General features: G+C 36.9%; 1 protein-coding gene across 2 annotated transcripts in view; it reads left to right on the forward strand.

Annotated features, from left to right (window-relative positions):
• FYB1 (FYN binding protein 1) overlaps positions 1-15,127 on the forward strand; it is a 63,344-nt gene extending 48,217 nt beyond the window's left edge. For both annotated transcript variants that reach the window (XM_060761417.2, XM_060761418.2), the window contains 5 exons: positions 1,997-2,111; positions 6,431-6,593; positions 13,081-13,114; positions 14,825-14,856; positions 14,991-15,127. In XM_060761417.2, the coding sequence (XP_060617400.2) occupies positions 1,997-2,111; positions 6,431-6,593; positions 13,081-13,114; positions 14,825-14,856; positions 14,991-15,013 (367 nt within the window). In that variant the 3' untranslated portion in view covers positions 15,014-15,127. The remainder of the gene's footprint in view (positions 1-1,996; positions 2,112-6,430; positions 6,594-13,080; positions 13,115-14,824; positions 14,857-14,990) is intronic.
• Positions 15,128-19,843: the final 4,716 nt, after the last annotated feature.

A 19,843-nucleotide genomic window follows, 5' to 3' on the forward strand; every position in this document is an offset into this window, starting at 1 on the left:
AATAGTCTTATTGAACAGGATAGTTGCATAAAGAAAAAACAATGGGAAGGGAGAGAATTATTTCATCTACTACATCTCTCTTCTCTGTCTGCCCATCTACCTGTCTAAACACAATTCCCATGTGTTAATTCACTTTACTCTAAATACCACTATAGCAGTTTGCATACCATAGTATGGCATCATGGCCAACAGCTCCCAAAAGCAAGCAGGAGTAGTTCAGAAAATCACAAATAAATCCCCTGAATACTGGTGGAGTTGTGGCATTGGAATGAATCACCTTATGCTGTGCCACTGGGTGCCTGGGGGTGCAGTGCCCATTAGACAGACATGCCAGATTAAATTTGGAGGCTCACTTCTCACAAAGATATGTGTATAATTATTTTGATAGATGAAGGATGCATCAAGCTGATCTAAGGCCCAGCCATGATCAAATATGGCAACATCACCACCACACACACACCCCGCCGCCCCCGCCACTTTAAGGGTTCATCTATGCTGCAGCTGGTCACTTCTTTGAAGGCCAGGAATTAATGTTTCATATTCTCCAACATTTCACAAATGAAACCCCGGACATATATGGTCAGCATCAGTGTGATCAAGATGGCAAAAGCTAAAAATGAGGAAGAACAGAGGCTGAAACATTTCGCTTTTTCTTATGTCTATTGGGAAGGGCAAGATTTTCCCCCCACTTCTCCCTGTTCTTGAGTTTAGTTTTGAACTTCTAACTCAGTTTGTAGCCACTGGAGTAAGCCAGAAACTAAATAAAAAGTGGGAGGAAGTCAAATGGAAATGTTGTAAGCAGCTGAAATAAGTGGGATGAAAGAGGAATACTCTGCACTGCCCCTGCTAAACTGGGACAGTTGAGGGGTATGATATAGCCAGTGATGTGGAGTGCTGTGGGTTAACTGAATTGACACCTGGTAGTTAGCATCTTTTCATGTCCTCTGTTAATTTTGGGCTTGGGTTGTTGTAGGTTTTTCGGGCTATATGGCCATGTTCTAGAAGCATTCTCTCCTGATGTTTTGCCTGCATCTATGGCAAGCATCCCCACATCCTCTGACCTCAGAGGATTTATGGCAAGCATCCTCTGATCTAAGGATGCTTGCCATAGATGTAGGTGAAACGTCAGGAGAGAATGCTTCTAGAACATGGCCATATAGCCCGAAAAACCTACAACAACCCAGTGATTTCAGCCATGAAAGCCTTTGACAATTTTGGGCTTGTTAGAAAGAACAATCAGTGAGAGGATTGTGTTAGACTGCTGCTAGACTACTGCTAATTACACAATGGGTTGCATAAGTTTTATATTGGCAGGCAGGTAGAAATTTAAGGAGGGGAAAGGAAGGTGAACAAATGTATAAGGACATGAGTATATATGCCTATGGCCATTGCGAGTAAGCCACTATTCAGAAATGGTGTACTGAAAAGGGGGACTGTTTCCTTGGAGAAGAACACAAGGCTGGAAAGTACTAGGCATTGGAGAAGAATGTACAATCCTCCTCCACCCATTTTATGTAATGTTTAATAAAACTTATGAAGACAATACAGGCCAGAATCCTTAAACCTGGCATGATGCCTGATATAAACATTATTCATCATGCAGAATAGATATTCTTCTCCCCATACAGCTGATATCCACTAAAATTGGTTGTGGGAGGACTTACAATTGTGGCAATTGTGCCACAGATAAGACAAAATAGTGAAACAGTTATTTGCTATATATACAATCACTTCTTAGTCATGATTGTCACAATCATATTTTCCTTCCAAATCCACTTTACCAAACATTTGTTGCATAAGGAGAAAGAGACCCATTCTGTTGGTAACTGGAGTGTGGGTGAATGACATTTTCATCAAGTCTGTGAGAATAATTTAATTGTTAAGTCACTGATAAAGGATTCAAGCCAGAAATAATATTTATAACATTCTGTAAACTGTTCATTTGCATATTGATAATTTTGCTGTTTGATTTTATTTTGTTTTCAAATTTGTTTAGCTTGGGGATAAATATGAAGCCTTCAAGCTTTGGAAAAGCCAGATCAGATGAGCGTGATTCACAAAAAGTAAAGAAAATAGAAAAGGAAGAGAAAGAATTCCGCAAGAAGTTTAAAGTCAGTATCATGGTGGTTTTTTTTACTTGTACTCCATCTTCAGGCACCTAATATAAAACAGAAAGATAAAATGTTTTAAACAAAAGTGGTATAAAACATCAACCATAAACAGAAGCATATCCAATTTCTAATATTGCAATGATTCAAAAATCGCATAATCAGACTTAATTAAGTTTGCCAAAAACACCCAGGTCTTTGTTCAGCTGCTTAAAATTGAGAAATGAAAAAGCCAGATGGGTCTGTGGGAGAATGGTGTTTCCAACTCTGAAAGGGTACAGCTGGCATAGAGATTCAGCTGGTAAGCACAGCACTCCAATCCAACATTGCCACCTGACAGCCAAGAGTGATGATGCTTGAGCACCCTATGTGTATGTGTCCATGTGCCTTCAACTTACCTGTTGACTTATGGCGACCTCATTAGTTTCATATGATTTTCCTAGGCAATGAATATTTGGAGACTGTTTTGTTTGTTCCTTCCTCTGAAATATGGCCTACAGCATCTGGCATTGATTGGTGGTCTCCTATCCAAGTACTAACCCATTTATTTATTTATTTATTTATTTACGACATTTATATGCCGCTCTTCTCACCCCGAAGGGGATTCAGAGTGGCTTACAAGACATATATGCATACAATATATTATATTATTAGCATAGTACAATATCAGTATTATGTATTATATATGTAATATAAAATAATATAATTATAACATTGTATTATTATTATTAGTTGTAGTATATTGCATTACATTATAGTATTATAAATATTATATGTATACACAATATATACAATATATTATATTGAATTATATTATATTATTAGCATAGCACAGGAGACAAGGTGGAACTGTCTTCCTGGCCCCCTCTATCTTCACTCTGGCCAGAGCAGCCAAAGCTGATCCCATTGAGCTTCCACAGTATCTTCGATTTAACTCTCTTTTTTCTCATATAGTAGAGGCCTTTATATTCAATCCTGAATCATTCAAACCCAGCCCTTTATGCCATGGGAGTCAGGCATCAACTGAGATGCCAGGGGGTGGGGGTGGTGGTATCATTTTGATACATAATAGGTATCATTGAGGAAGTGGCAGAAGTTTTTGTTGCTTCCATTCTCCAGTGCTCTTAATGGGGATCATTGGACAGAGAATAAAACCTTTATCTCCTACAGCCCCAGTAGTCTTCATGGACCCAAGAATCATGTTCCTAGGTATTATTGGACATAGTTTTATTTCACCCTTCCCATCTCTGTCTTAATATATGGAGTGTAAACAGTATGTCTTAATATGTGGAGTTCAGACAGTAATATGTGGAGTGCAAACAACTCTCTACCTGCCACTGTAGGCATTATTTGGATTCAAAGGATGGTTCAGATGAAAAAAGAAAGAGAAGAGTGTGTGCAAAGAGTTTGACTTTCTCTCCCTCAACCCTGTAGCACAGACCAAAACAGGATCACATCTAGCTAATTTAAAGTGAAAATGAAATTAAATGAGTAACCTTGAATGGCAGGGCGTTGATCTCTTTCAAGATTATGAGCTCATCCTACTGTAAGTTTCTATAATTTTATGAAATGTCGGAGGCTTGGATAAAAGCATGTTGCACAAGGCTTGTTTCCTTGTTTAAAACAAGCCACATTTTTTTGTTGAAATGTCAAAACAGCAGGTTTTTGGAAAATACAAAACACTGGATCCTTTCCCTTACAAGAGCTGCAGATAATTTTTAATGTATTAGCTTAGAACAGGGTTGGAAGACATGTGGCCCTTCAGAAGTTGGGCTGAAACTCCCACCAGTGCAAGCCAGATTATACAGTGGTGCAGAATGGAAGGCTACACATTTCCCAATCCTAAATTCAGTGCAGGTTACTAGGGAACTTGTCCTTCTGAACTCAGTGGAACTTCCAGAGCCATTTATTTACAAGTATAAAATTATGCTTAAGCAATAACACCTAGCAGCCTACTTATTTGGAAATAGATCTTCTGAAATTATTAGGATTTTTAGATGAGTAAAAGGTTAGCCTTTGTTGCCAGATTGTACACTTTACTGCTTAGGAGTAAGTGTTCCAAGTTGCTCGATGAGAATTCCTCTCCAGTGACCATATTTAGAATTAGATTGTTTATTTGGAATATTGCATCATATAATATGGCTACAAAACCTTTTTAAATTTTAAAAAATCAGTCCCATAATATAAACATCTCTTTATTTCCCTTGGGAAAAATTATGTGGAAGTGGTGTATTTCCCTATTACAAATATGGTCAGTCAAGCTTGTGTTATGACTGTAAGAGGAAGTTATTTAGTTGTCTCAGGAGAGTTTTTTGAGAACTTGATCCAGAGGAAGTGCAAGCCTTACTATTAAGATCATTATACATAATCTCAGTATAGCACATTTCTGTAAACAAAGCAGCATACAGTTCTGCATAGTACCATAAACTTTCCCTTGCCTGCTTGTCTACTGGATGATCACATAAGTCAGAGAACACAATTTAAATAGAACTGTATTGTGTTGTAGATTAACATGAGTAAATAAAACAAATAGGGCTCAAACCAAAGACCTATCTCATTCAGCTTTCTGTTCCCACAGCAACCAACTAGATGCCTTTGGAAAAACTAAAACTGGACATAGAAGCAATAGTACACATTTTTCCATTTATGATCTCTAGCAACTGGAATTAGAAGCATATTGTCTTCGGTTCTGCAGGTTATATATTTAACAGAGATGCAATTAGCCAAAAGAGAATTTTCCTTCATTACAAAATCATGGAATGACGCTTAAGAGTTTGGACCTATTCAGAGAACAGAGGGTTTTTTTTAATAAACATTATGGCACAATATTATAAAATAAAATCTTATATAAAAAAAGAACCATCCCCTTCTTGGAGCAGAGGAGTGAAAGCTGAGATCTTATTCCATCCTAAAAGAAGCACTAACCCTTTGTACTGTCTTACTGCTTCTTTGATGGGAAGCACCAAAGAGCCATGGCCATCATTTTTCCACCCAAAAATTCAAAAAGTCAGAAGCAGCACTTCGGGGAAGAGAGCAGAGTGGATTAGTGCTTTCTTTCTCCCAGGATGGACTAAGTTTATGCCTTTTACCACTCTACTTAAAGAAGGGTGTGTTTCCTTTTTTTTTTTTTTTTGGACAAGAGTACACAGCACTGACAATGTAAATAAACTGAAAGGTTACTAGAGGTATGTAAAATGCCAAAAATCTGTTTTGTTTTGAAATACGACATTCATGTTTAGAAATTTCTAAGAATTTCTAAACAATCATAAGGGGTCTGTTTTATTTCAAATTTGAAATTCCAAAAATATATTAGTATTTTGGTTTGTTGTTCCACCCATTCACATCAGGGCTTGTTTCTCTGCTATTTGTATGGCTATTATGATGAAATTTTCTACCATTGGAAAACACATGTATGACTGTAAGCCCCTTAAGTTTCAGAATGTTTTGCTCATCCATTACATTTTGGGAATTATTTACGAATAACATTTTTCTATAAAAACTAAAAAAGCTATCCCATTGAATTTCTCTACAATGACACAACTAACGAGAGCATCACTCCGCTAAAGTTTGAGAAAGATTTGCACATCTACTTTTGTTTTGTTTTTCAAATTCAGCACTTTGGCCAAGTCTCTTTCTCAGCCTTACAGAACTGAGTTAACACACTCAGAAACCAAACCAAATAAAAATGAATCCTTAGCGGGGGGAAACCCCACACATGTAAAGAAAATTATTCTAAAGGGATTCTAAGTTATAGCTGTCTGCTAAACTAAAAGGAAATGATCCTAAAAGGATGTAAAGACCAACATCAGTAGCCGGGGCTCCGCCTCCTCTTTTCTTCTCTCCTTCTGCCCTGTTCAATTGAGAGGAGCATGTGACGGAGCAAGTTTCGCTGTGTCTCCCGAGAGAGTTTGCTTGCATTTGCAAAAGAAACTGAGTCATGGAGACTTATGAAGAAATGAAATTATTCCGAAACTTTCGGAAAAATGTGTTTTATTTCATCTGTGTTCGGCAGGGGGAGACTCTAGCCTCATAAGTCATGCCATATGTACAAAATTCTGTGGAAGTACTTATGACTTATGAAGGCATCTGAAATTTTGCACTGCTCTAGTAGTTACACAAGCCATCACATAACTTCTCTGTTATGATCTATAGTTCCATAGCTTACCTAGAACAACGAGCAGCATACTGGTTTGTATCCTGACTCTATAATAATATACTAATATACTTTATTTATATTACCTATGTAGTCTGAAAATCTTGTTCATAATAATTAAGATGGAAATTTTGAGATTGTAGTACAACTAATTGTTTTATTTTCACAGTTTGAAGGTGACATTCGCGTTCTTTACAGTACAACCATCTCACGAGCACCATCTCTGAAAAAAAGGGGCTCAAAGGACCTGCCAGTGAGGCCAGGAGAATCTGTTGATGTTATCAAAAATGTGGATGATACTAAAGTCTTGTGTAGAAATGAAGAAGGAAAATGTAAGTACCAGAACACAGGTGCCTTGAATGCCATTTTGGGTGAAACACAGAAATGTAGAGATTTTTTCCCATTTTGACGTTTTTTTCCACAGCAATCTTGTAGCTCCAACACCCATGACTGTGGAGGGTCAACTATTTTTCTCTACAAAATTAACATTGTTCATTGTTCATATATTACCATTGTTCACATATACATATACTGAATAATGCACATTTCTGCCTTCAGAAGGCCTACGGGAATTTTTGGGCAATTTGTTAAATCAATATAAAATTTGCTAATTTGTTAATATCAATATAAAAGGAAACTGTTTCCAGCTCTAAAAAGATGCCTGCCAGTTCTATGATGTATACACCTTTCAGATAAGGGACATCTCTTATATAAGAAGGAACACCTCACAACCATACACAGAAAATGGAAATATGATGGCATAAACCATCCTAAATTTTGTATTCAAGAGCATATCTTTACATTTCAGCATCTTTTCTAGTTCCTTCACAGCTGCCATTTTAAGTCCTAGATTTCTTCTGATTTCTTGACTGCAGCCACCATTCTGATGAAGGCTGGAAACAAGGACGTTAAGAATATATGTGGGGGGGGGGGGGGGTTAATCCTAGCTATGTAAGTGGCATCTTGTTTTTATTTCAGTATTTCATTGCCTTTCAAGCTTTCAGGCAATACCCAGTAAATAAAAACAGATAAAACAAGTGAAAACAGTGTGATTTTCCTGGTTGTTGTTTTTTTTTTAATACCCTAAGTGGCATCCTGAACACAGATTTACTTGACATAAAGTAGCATTAGTCATTATGGCTTTTTTATGAATAGTAGACATCTTCAGGATTAATACTGGGAGTATTTATAGTGGAAAAGTCCAGTGTATATGTTTTAAGTCTACACAGTCTCTTCTTTAGGGGATATTGCATATTTTTACTCTCAAAGGAATGCATTTTTATCGTTTTAATAATGCTAGTTCTCTGGCAGTCAGTTCTCCACAGCATCTGGTTGGCTAACTGAGAAAAGAAAGACTTGCTTCCTTTAGTCTTTCTTTCTTTCTTTCTTTCTTTCTTTCTTTCTTTCCACTTTCTTTACAAAAGAAAATTCATATTTATGCAACTCGGGTTTTTGCAAAACATGCAAACATAAGATACATCAGTTGAGATTTTTACAATAACTGAAAATGCAAATAACTACAACTTTTTTAAAAAAAATCAGTTTTAAAATGTTGGTAATTTTTTTCTGGCAGCAGATCAGCTCTACACAAACATAAAACTATGCATAATCCCTCACCCCAAGACATTCTTCACATTCCTTTGATAGTGAAACTAATGACAAAAGCTGTTGCTTAGCTATCCAGGGAACAAATGAACAAACCCCACCCTCTCGCACAAGGCCTGAACATCTGCTTTGTCAGCTTCCACAGAAATTGCTAGTGACTAAAACTGTTTGTTGCCTTTTCTGATTTTGTCCTAATTATCCATAGTCTGGATCTGCTTTTGAAGGTGGTCCTGAAACTTTGCCTGGCACAGAACACAGTGGCCCAATTGTCCACACAGGGACTGTTTTATATTGTGATAGCTTAATTCAAACACCCCAACTGATCCATTTTGGTAGAAATTGCTCCAGTTAGTCTTTGCCACCCCGTGTTTTTAGTTTCTTTTTAACTACAGTAGAATATCTCTTATCCAACCTTCACTCATCCAACATTCTCTGTTATCCAAGGCAGTCTGCCTCCCACTCGGATCCACAGCTGTTTCAATGCAATGTTTTGGTACTAAATTCATAAATACAGTAGTAATTACTACATAACATTGCCATGTACTGAACTGCTTTTTCTGTCAATTTGTTGTAAAACATGATGTTTGGGTGCTTAATTTGTAAAATCATAACATAATGTGATGTTTAATAGGTTTTTCCTTAATCCCTCCTTATTATCCAACATTTTCTCTTACACAATGTTCTGCCAGCCTGTTTATATTGGAAAAGCGAGATTCTACTGTACTAGCTTATCTCTCCTTGTCATGCTTTCCTCTTGCCTTTGTCCTTAGCATATTTCATTCACTGCAAGTTATGTTCAAAGTACAAAAGTGGTTTGCACTCATTTGACTCAGGCTGCATCTACACTGCCATCTAATCCAGTTTCTGATCCTAGATTATCTGCTTTGAACTGGATTATATGGCAGTGTACACTCATATAATTCAATTCAAAGTAGATAATTTGGGATCAGATACTGAATTATATAGTAGTGTAGATGCAGCCTCAGGGCCCTTCCAGACAGGCCAAAATCCCAAAAGGAACTGGCATTTTAATTCCCAGTTCCTCCCAGGATTGAGGTCATACAAAAGCCACAAACTCTGGGATTTTGCACAAAGAGTGGCTACATGCCTTCCTGGGTTGACCACAGGCATTTAGTCAGCCCCCATCACCCCGTTTCCCCTCTAAATTTACCAGAGGAGTCTGGCTTTTCCCCCTTCTCTCTCCAAAGCTCCTGACACATTTTGATGCAGTGGGAGGTTTCTTCGAGGGGATTGAGCAAGCAGCCACACTCCTCCAGTAAATTTAGATGGGAAACAAGTTCTGGGAGGGGAGGGTGGGGTGCCATCCCACTACTTTGGGCTCTTAGATGGCAATGGGGATTGGCCCCCAGAATGCAGAAGATGGTCTTGAGGGGCAAACCCCACAGGTCCAACACCTTACAGTAAGGCCCGGATCTGCAGAAGTGTTTTTTTTTTAATCTGGAGTAAACTGGGAAATCCCAGTATACTCTAGATTAATCCTGATTAACCTGAGGCATTGTTTGGACACCTCAGATTAATCTGAAACCTATCACCGGTTGCGGGTCTGTCTGAAAGGACCCACAAATGTGGGAGCAGAGGGGAGTGGGAGAAATCTTGCAATTCCCGGTAGGCTTAGGCAAAAGCAAATAGATGCAACCTTTAAACTTGGGTATTAGCTTTCCACCTTGGTCACATTTTTACAATCCTGGACCACATGTCTTCCAGTTTTCATCTGTAAAATGTTGCAGGATATGTTAATTGATCTATACTCACTAGTTTTGCCTCAACCATTTCAGCCATAAAACCCCTAATACCTGTGTTACTAAAATTTCACTCAGACAAAGATGCAAAAACACAAAGGTCAACTACTGAGACTATTCTCCATGAAAGAAGGGTAGATTGCCAGGCATGAGAATGAGGGCTGTTTCTTTCCTCAGAGATGTAACCAGCATCTCCTAATCAACTTTTAGGTGAATTTCAATTCTTTTCAATTTTTGGCTACCTTAAGTGGAAGGGTAGTTTACCTTTTCATTTTTTCTTAGACTTTTAAGTCACAGTGAAATTCAACAGAATGAAAATGGAACTAAATGAAACTGTCCAATTTGATTGTGGTTTCTCTGCTCATTGTTGTTATAGCCATATTTTAAATAGATACATATTTTAAATGCACTTTACCATTTGCTTCCTTGAGAAATACTGTATTTTGGAAGGGTACCAATATATTTATTACATTCAAACAACAACCCAATGCTTATGGCCTTCCTTTCCCAATAGCTACAGCTTTTGACATTCACTAAATAACCAATCTTGGGCCATTCTTTGCCCCAATAAAAGCTAGAATATAAGATTGCAGTTTCTTTAGCTTACGGTCTATGCCAAAATCTGCTCCTGATACTGTTTTTGTAGACAGAATTAAGCTTCTCCATCTTCTGCTTTCAGATGTGTTTCCAATGTAAACTTGTGTTTTTGCTTGTTTGAAGAATTTTTTGCAGTGAACAAACTATTAGCCTTTTAGAATTCAATTATTCAGACTCCTGTATCATTTCTTGAGCCTTGGTCAAATTTTCCTACAATCTTTGTTTCCAACTCCAATTAACAAAAACTCCTGTATTGATGTGTGATCTTCTTGGATTCCAGCATAGGATCTTTTGATTTCTTCTTCTGTCTCTGTGGTGGGATCATAAAACTAAATTATGATTATATTGATGAATTCTCCCTGAAGTTTTATTGATATTATTCAGTCAGACTTTGTAAGTATCTGATTCAAAATATTTCATTCCCATCCAGTTTAACTCGCTCACATCAAGTATTGCAATGTTTATATGTTCTATTTCTTGTTTTACTATGTCTGACTTCTGATTAATGCGTCTTGCATTCCATGTTCTTGTGCATTGTGCAGCTTCAGTCATTCCTTTTACTTTTGAGTGCGTCAACAGTTAAACGTCTTTTCTACGTTAGTTGTACATTGGGAGATGAGGACAAATAACGAGTTCATGGATTAGGTGGGATTTTAAATGGAAATTTCCTGTTCCACAGCTCCTTCTCTTTGCTAAGCTCTCAACTCTAGTTCCATGATCTGATAATGGCTGTAGACCATAGAAGTAAATATATGTTTCTGTTGCATTCAAAATTGCATCTAGGTCATACATTAGGGTACAACAAAGCATCACAGTGGGGATAGTTGGATATATTCAACAGTGCATCTGGCTAAGAGAATAGATGACTCTTTATAACTGTGGACCTTTCTTGTTGAATTATGGCAAATGCTTAAACCCTTCCCGGGAATTACAATCTGGAATATAACTGATAATTTGGAATGTAACTCTGACATGTTTGGTCATTTTACAGTAAGGCATAAAGGATTGCTAGAGGTACATGGGAGGTATTAAGCATAAAATGAGTGGCACATACATTCTAGAAGGTAGTAACAATATCAAAGTCATTACTTTGCTTCATAAATACTGCTCTGGCTTATCTAAAGGAATTGTCTACTTATCCTCCCCTCTCCCCATCCCCTCAAAAACTCTTCTCTCCAAACAAAATAATGTGATTTATGTATTACGTGGCCTTGGCCTGAAAATCAATGATTTACTCTAAAAGTCTTGCTAATGGCAAATATTATCTTTATGTGTGGCAGGAAAGGGAATTAGAATACACTTTGTATGAGCTCATTTCCCCAAAGGAGTTGTAGTAAACTTGTGGTATTGTCCCTTGTTTAGGGGGAGTCTTCCTGTCTTGAAATGAATGGCAGGAACTCAGGTTTCAAAGGCCACTGAGGGAGTTGTATTATCAAGTTCAGAATGGTTGCAGATCTTAAATGCAATTACAAGGAAGGAAAGTGCTCTTCATTATTCCTGCAGTTTTGATGGGAAACTGAATCGCAAAGGCTATAATGTACAAGCCATGTGTGGTGGTTGCAGAAGACATTTTCTATGTTCAAGACAAAAATGAGTTTGGGATCTTTCTATGGACCTTTCCATAATAGAAATGTAAAAATACATTTCCACAGGAGGAAGCAAAATAGATGGATGGATGGATAGATAGATAGATAGATAGATAGATAGATAGAGGCATGTATGTCTTTAAGTCTCTGGGGGAGGGGAGAGCCTAAAGTTTTAAGAGCATTTCAAAATGATGAATACAAATAATGTTTGTTGGCATTTTGCAATGTAAAAGATTTCCTATGCATATAGATGAAATAATGTAATATATGTGTTCCTACAAATCACGTGTCAATGAATTTGATAGAGCTTTCTTAGAGAAGAAATACTCAGAAGTGGTTTGCCATTGCCTTTCCTGGAAGAATAGTGTGCAGCATCTGGTATTCCCTGGTAGTATTGCATCCAAGTACTAATAAAGTCTGGCCTTGCTGAGCTTCCAAGCCAGTGGCAACAAATTCCATTAATTTTAATGAGCCTACTTTATTAGTGATATTAGCAAATCTTTAGGTAGTAGTCCATGTCATTCCAAACTAGTCTTGTTTTACTAATTTTATTTCTAATAGTCAGATCCATGATCCCCTTAGAAGTAGGTGATAATGAGCATGTGGAACTGAAAGCTGTTACATGTTTTGATCCTGAACATTAAATGCAAATACATTGAATACCAAATGTCTTTCAATGAGATAGTGAGGAAGTAATGATTTGATGTAACTATCCCATGTCAAATACGAAAGATTGTGTTTGAATCTCCTGACATCATTTCAGACACAATGAGTTGGATTCAAACTTAGCTTGGATTAGAATAGATCCATTGAAATTATTGGGACTTTCAGCTAGTTGTGACCACTTTGTTCCACTCATTCAGTCTTGTTTATTCTAAGCATGAATGGGCATGTATCCAGATCAAATGTTTTCAAATGGAGTTGGAAGATGGGGAGTTATCAAATGGCATGGGAGCAACAGTCTTTTATCTGATCTTTTGCCAAGGCCATAAAATGTATAAATAAACTTCTGATTTATGGTGGTGAGCGACTAAGTGTCTTTAATCTACAAATTGACATTTTATACATCCATTCTCCATCTAAGATATTCTTTCAAAATAGCAGCTGCAGTTTAAAATGAATTCAAGCACATCTCAATGAATTCAAAAACAGCATAAGGTATTTTTATATCTCCCTTTTCTTCTCCTTGTCTCATGGTTTCCTTTTTTTCTGAAAAGAGAAATGTAAGTTTAAGCTGTAAATAACCATACATTTCTAATGTAATTTTGCAGATGGCTATGTCCGAAGAAGCTGCATAGTGAATGAGTAAGTGAAACTTTTCATCTTAAAAGAGGCAAAAAGGTTGCAATTAAAAGAACAATGATCCTTGATATTGTAACAATACAATGATCCCTTGATATTGGTTGGGATTTGGTTCCAGAATCCTTCTGTGGATTTTTTTTAAATCCATGGATACTCAAGTTTATTATAAACAGTGGTGTAGTAAATGGATGCAGAATCCATGGATACAGAGAACTGACTATACAACTAAAATCATATAAAAGATGGATATTAAAAGAGGATTTAACTGTAAAGATTATTTAAAGCTACAATAGGACCCCTATACCCATGGAACCAAAATCCGTAATTTCACCTACCCACACCTGACTGAATAATATATGGGAGTTATCTGGAAAGTAAGGTTGCGAGGCACATAGCTCTCACTGGGAATTTTCTAGGGGGAAGTTGGTATCACTGCTGTGTAACAGGAAGCTAGCGGAAGCGAACAAGCAGTGCCAGTCGTCAGTAGCTCATTGACTGGCATTGTGTTTAAGGTTGGAGATGAGTGTCCTCATTTCATTTCGCTACAAGTGTGAAGTTCATGCTGTAATATGCTACCTAACTGCTAAGGGCATGAACGTCGTTGTGATTCATCACGAAATAGTTTCAGTTTGTGGTGAGGACATAATGTCAAGACAGCATGTAACAAAATGGATACAGAATATATTGTGAGACCATGAGGAAACTTTGCAGTACCATCCAAAATGAACATGGGATGCTGACAGTGGGAGTTTGTCTCCTTCATTACAATGCACGTCCGTACACCACTCTTCAACACAAGAGTTGTTGACTTCATTTGGTTGAGGTGTTTAAAACCATCTCTCTCATAGCCCCGATCCTGCACCCATTGACTATCATCTGCTCACTAAATTGAAGGAACACCTTGATGGAAAACACTTTTTTGACTATGACAAGGTGAAAAGTGTTGAACTGGCTGAAAAAGGCGGAGGGAAACTTCTATGACACAGGCATCAAAAACTTGTCCCACTGATGACTAAATGTATTTAACTGAATTGCGATTATGTGGAAAGATAATGTAATACCTATGCTACAATCCATGTAAGTTTTATTAAAATATATCAAATTTTTGTATTTTTAAAAAATCTTGTAACCTTACTTTAAACCGCATTGAGTCGCCTGTTAAGGGCTGAAAAATGTGATATAGAAATAAAGCAAATAAATAAATAAATAATACTTTCTGGTAACCTTCTAGAAACATTCTAGCTCTGCAGGGTGACATTATGGTAACAAAAGTCATTCATTTTCATAGGGTTCCCTATTATCCTGAGTTTCCTATTTCCATGATAAGTTTATCCCAAAGATACAGAGGTTGTACAGTACACTTAAAAAGAAAAATAAATAAATAAAAATATTTAAATTCTTTAAAATAATTCAGTTTAAAACAGTATAGCAACTAAAACAAATTGCCATGTTGTTAGTTAAATCTTTCAGTCTTTTTAGGGAAAGAAAGGATTTTTGTTGTTGCTGCTGCTGCTGTTGTTGTTGAAGGGCCATAGTTCAATAGTAGACCATATACTTTGTATGTAAAAGGTCCAACATTTAATTACTCATATCAACAGCTGAGCTGGGAAAGATTCACCAGAAACATCTGAAGCATTTGACTATGGCTCACTGTACAAAAGCTTCCAATGTTTCAAAATGTATAACTAAGTGTTCTTCTTTCTGAATTTACAGAGATGACGAAATCTATGATGACATTGCTGACGGTACGTTACACATATCAGAACAGAATAGTAATAACTGAGAAATCAACTGATATATTCTTTCTGATTCGTTTTTAATTGCAAAGGCAGGCATTTGTCATACAAAATTTATGTTTCATTTTTCCTCCTACTTGCAGGTTGCATATACGACAATGATTAGCTACAGACCTCTTCTCAGTCTGCACTTCATCATCTTGGAATTTCCATTTAATTGATATGAGAATGAAATGTATTACTTGTGCTGGTTGCTGTTGTATATGTATAAAGTTTTGATTATATTTCTCCAGGTGTTTCTGGGTTATGAAGGAGACTTCACAATGGGAGGATGGCATTGTTGCTGAGTTTGTCCCCCCTTTCCTTGACTGGGACCATGGATGAGATTTCCAATTGACCACATTTTTCTCAGTACAAGTTCTTCCTCTCTTGAAGAGCACATTATTTCTAACATTTCACAGATGAAGTTATGGACACTCTTGTCCTTCTAATGCCACTTTTTTCACATCACTATCCGAGGCCTCCTTAGCTCATTACTGTTCTTCATTTTGTGTTCATTTACTCTTCAGTAAGCCCTGTGCTGGCTTTTGAAGCAGGATGCCTTAGCAAACTGACCATAACCATTTTGTTTTCACAACGAGTATAGTGGTGTTTCATCCCCGAAAGGATCTGATTGTAGTTAATATCAAACAACTTATGATCAAACACATCATGTGAATGTTATATAGACCAAATGTAACACCTACATTAAAAATAAATACATTCACAATGTTTACTAAATAGCTTCAAAGACTGAGAAATGTGAAGTTAAGCATTGTACTGGTATTTCCCTTGTAATAGACTTTGCATTCATGTTGATATTTCCATCCCTGTTTTAAGCAATATTATTATATGCACATGTCTCCTTTTTGTAAGCCATTTTGAGTCTCAGTCTGGGAGAAAGCTGTGATATAAAGGGAGGGAGAGAAGGATGCACATACACTCATATGATTTCTCAGGCTTATTACTGGTAAATCCCAGCATTAGGGACTGAATCTGGGGAAAAAAATACTGCATGTGCATTCAAAGTAATGAACACAATTAAAAGCATTCTTGCATCCCTACAAAATGTTTTCTGAGGGCAGAAAGCAGACACTGGACCTGACATATACATATACCATAATTAGAGCATATGCAAATATGCTTCTGTGTGTATCCTGGAATAACCCCTGATCTCTTATTTTCCTTTGGCCAGGAAAATAGTGAGCATTTTTAAAATGTCAATGCTATTCTTTAAAGTAGATGTCACTGGGTTACTCTAAATCTTATCAACATTTTTTTCTTGTCTTGCTGTGAAATTTTGGAGGCCAAGGGGACACAAGAAGATATATGCATATTATAATCTTTAAAATAAATGTCCACAAAAATAGCTACCTTTTGCCTAATTTACACATTGGCTAATATATGTTTGTACATATATTCCAGTTATGCATATATTTAGATGTTTTGGGTTTGAAAAGGTAAGCACTATTTTGTGTACATTGACCACATTCCATCTTTGCAAGTTTGCATATTCTTGATGTATTGTGCCTCGCTTCAAGAGGTGCAAAAATACTTTAAGACTAGCAAATCCAAAGACATTCCTTTTCATTCCTATTTCTGATGTACTTGGGGAGACTTGGACTCCTCTTTGCTGACTGAACTGCTGTCTTCAGCTGTGCTATTGGATATAAAATAAACATTTTGTCACATTTGTTCATTCGCATATCAAATCATACTTATTACTGTATTTACTCGAATCTAATGCTCACCTTTTTTTGTCTAAATCACCTTGCCAAAATTAAGATGTGCATTAGATTTACTAATATGGTAATCTTCGTTCTGAGCCAAAGCAAAAGGGGAAGCTACTTCAGGAGCACCTGGGACTCCTATTTGAGGGATGTCATCTCTAATTTAATGGTGATGGCTCAATGCTATGCAATCCTGAGGTTTGTAGTTTGATGAGCCACCAGCATTCTTCAGCAGAGAAAGTCCAAGACCTTGTAAAACTACATGATTTCATATAATTGAGCCAGAGCAGTTAAATTGGATACATTCTACAGCACATATGCACCTCAAGGTTTTCTTTTCCATTGCTGGAAGCTTTGGTGTTCAAACACTTTTGTTTTAAAAGAAGTAATTATAAGCATGCAGCCACTGTAATGCGCACCCATTTTGCCCAAATTACAAAGTGTGCACTTTTTGCCACTGTGTATTACATTTCCCAGAAAATAGTTTTTGAAAATTAAGGTGTGCAATAGATTCGATAGTTCATTAGACTTGAGTAAATACGTGTATTTTAACCTCTTAGGGGGAAAAAACAGGCACCTAACAATTGATTCAAAGATAAAGACATTGATAACGACCACAGAACTAGTGGTGATAGTGAATGTAAAAGTTACCATAGTACATGCAAGAAAAATTATCACTCCAAATCAGATCTTCCTGCTTGAATCACCCACTAATTGCGCTCACATATCTGCTCTGGACTACTACTATAGTCATTATTTATATCTCAGAGCGACATGAGGTTCCTTCCAACTCTTGTACATATACACTTCAAAATGGGTTCATCCATTCTTCAGAATCCATCTTACAAACACCTACATCTTTTCTCTGTCCCAAGATACCACAAGACACTCGTTTTTTTAAAAAAAAAGTGGGGGTGGGGGAGCTTGGTGGTTGTCTTACTGAGAACACTTGATACTTATATATGTTTATACCAGTTGTTCCCAACCTGTGGGCTACTCCGTGGCTCTAGATTATTTAATATGGTTTTCTGTGGGCAAGCAGATAGCTACTACTGGATGGTATATGTTCTGTATAAGAAACTAGAGCTAATGTGGTCTATCCAATGCAATTTTCTGACTCAGCATCCCAAATAACCAAACCAAATCTAAAGTTGAGCAAAAACTGATTTGTAACCCTTTTGGTACTAATGTTGGAGAGTGGTCAATGGTCAAGTGGTCCCTGGTCAAAGTAGTCCCTGTTCAAAGTAGGCACTGGTCAAAAAAAAGGTTAAGAACCACTGGTTTATATATTTATACACACATGTACTTTTGGCTGCATTCTGAGATACTAGACTTGTGACCATTGATTATAATAATATATGCCTCTGTTGTCCTAAATATTTTGGTGAAAGGATGATTACACATCTTGTTCTTTTATTCTTTGTATTGTATTCTTAAACTTCTTTTCTCATTTGGAAAATATTAAAATATTTTATGAGTTTTCTAAACTGCAGCATTTTCAGAATCTACTTCTTCACTCACTAGCATACTTTTCCTGAGGCAGGCGTGATAATCCTGTTTCCAGAAGGTACAGCCAATTTGAAGGCGAAAAATATAACATAAGCATAAGCAGGGTATGTCTGGTATGGTGCCAGGCAATGACAGCCAATATCAAGAATGACGGCTTGCACAGAGTAAGTGGAGATTTTGCCAACATTTGTATTTCTTTGGCTTCAAATTACAAAGCATGGCAATTTTCAGTGCTCACCTTTAATCCCAAGCAAATATGCTCCAAGGGGTTCAGGGTGTAATCTGAATCAGTAAAGAATTCCTGCTCATGCCCAGTTCACTCATTTCTCATCCACATGAATCCAAGTTGACCTGCTACCCTCTTCTTTTTTTCAATAGACTACTGCTTCTCTGTGTTCTTGCTGTGTGACTCACTAATCCAGTGATGTCACTGTAATATTGCACAATGGGATCCAAGACAGACTCTGCAAAATAAGAGAGGGTTTTTTTTAATTGTTTAGGAAAATCAAAGTTAGCTGAACAAAGTTCCAATCCATGGAGAGGTCTAACTAACTTTCAGTTGCACATTTGTGCCAACTCAGTTCTTCAACATCATCTCAGCCATCACCAAAAACTCAACCAATTGTGACCAACTGGATATCAGCTGTAAAGCAGGATTTAGATCTGACTGAAGAATTATTATGTGATTCATACAAGCTTGATTTGCTTAATTTGTCAGCTAAATCTGTATGCAATATATCTGTATAAATACATTTCTGTGGTGTTAGTTTTAATGTCTGTGCCCCTGTTCAGAAGATTTTGCCTCACCTTCTGTCCCTGTGATAATTGGATTTTGAGAAATTTGGCTTGTTGGGGGGACAAGGATTTGTGAGAAAGCTTTAGTGGAGGCACATTTTCCCCATGATAGTAACTCTTTCAGGAGTGAATTTCCCTTCCTAGGGGTAGATTTTTCTCACTTTCTGTTGTCTCGCCCCGTCCTTAACTATGAGTCATTTGAAAGTTATATGTTTGTAACTCAGGACTTGCTGTAATTGCGAAGTGGACTACAGGGAGAGTGGGAGCAGGATTTGTCTTTTTAATGGAAAGAAAATATAGTGCACCCTCTTTTTAAGATAAGTTAGTATACACTTTATGAAGTGTGGTCAATCACAATGTTAAAACATTGCTTTCCTCTAAATAAAATTACCTCACAAACATTTTTCCTGGGGAAATATTGGATGGGCAATGACTACTTTTGCAAATTCTCTTCAACTGAGGAAACAAAGCATATGCATATTTTCGTTGTCTTTATTTTGTATCTTAGATCATGAAAAAGCAGTTTCATAACAGTAGTCAAAGCAAAATTATGCTCAGGATAAACAGGAAGCATTTATATTTTTCAAAGAAAAACAGTCACTTTTCCGAGTAAAACCACACCCTCACAGTGTGAAACTTTGCACATACTATTTATATGCCAAAGTTGCTTGTTGGATTTGGTAGGGTTTATTTTCTTTAACTATTCCCCCCCCCACCCGCCACATTTTACATTACACTTCATACAGATTTATGTATAATTTGAAAAAGATAGATTTTGTCTTTTAAATTATGAGTCACTCTGAATCCAAATTTGGGAGGGGAAGCAAGATATAAAAATATAATAAATATAAATATTACAACCAGACAAGGACTCTGAGAAATCTGGGACTGAATCTTTGCTCTGACCAGAAAAACACACAGGG

Source organism: Anolis sagrei, chromosome 2 (genome assembly GCF_037176765.1).
Source record: "Anolis sagrei isolate rAnoSag1 chromosome 2, rAnoSag1.mat, whole genome shotgun sequence".
NCBI classification, from domain to species: Eukaryota; Metazoa; Chordata; class Lepidosauria; order Squamata; family Dactyloidae; genus Anolis; species Anolis sagrei.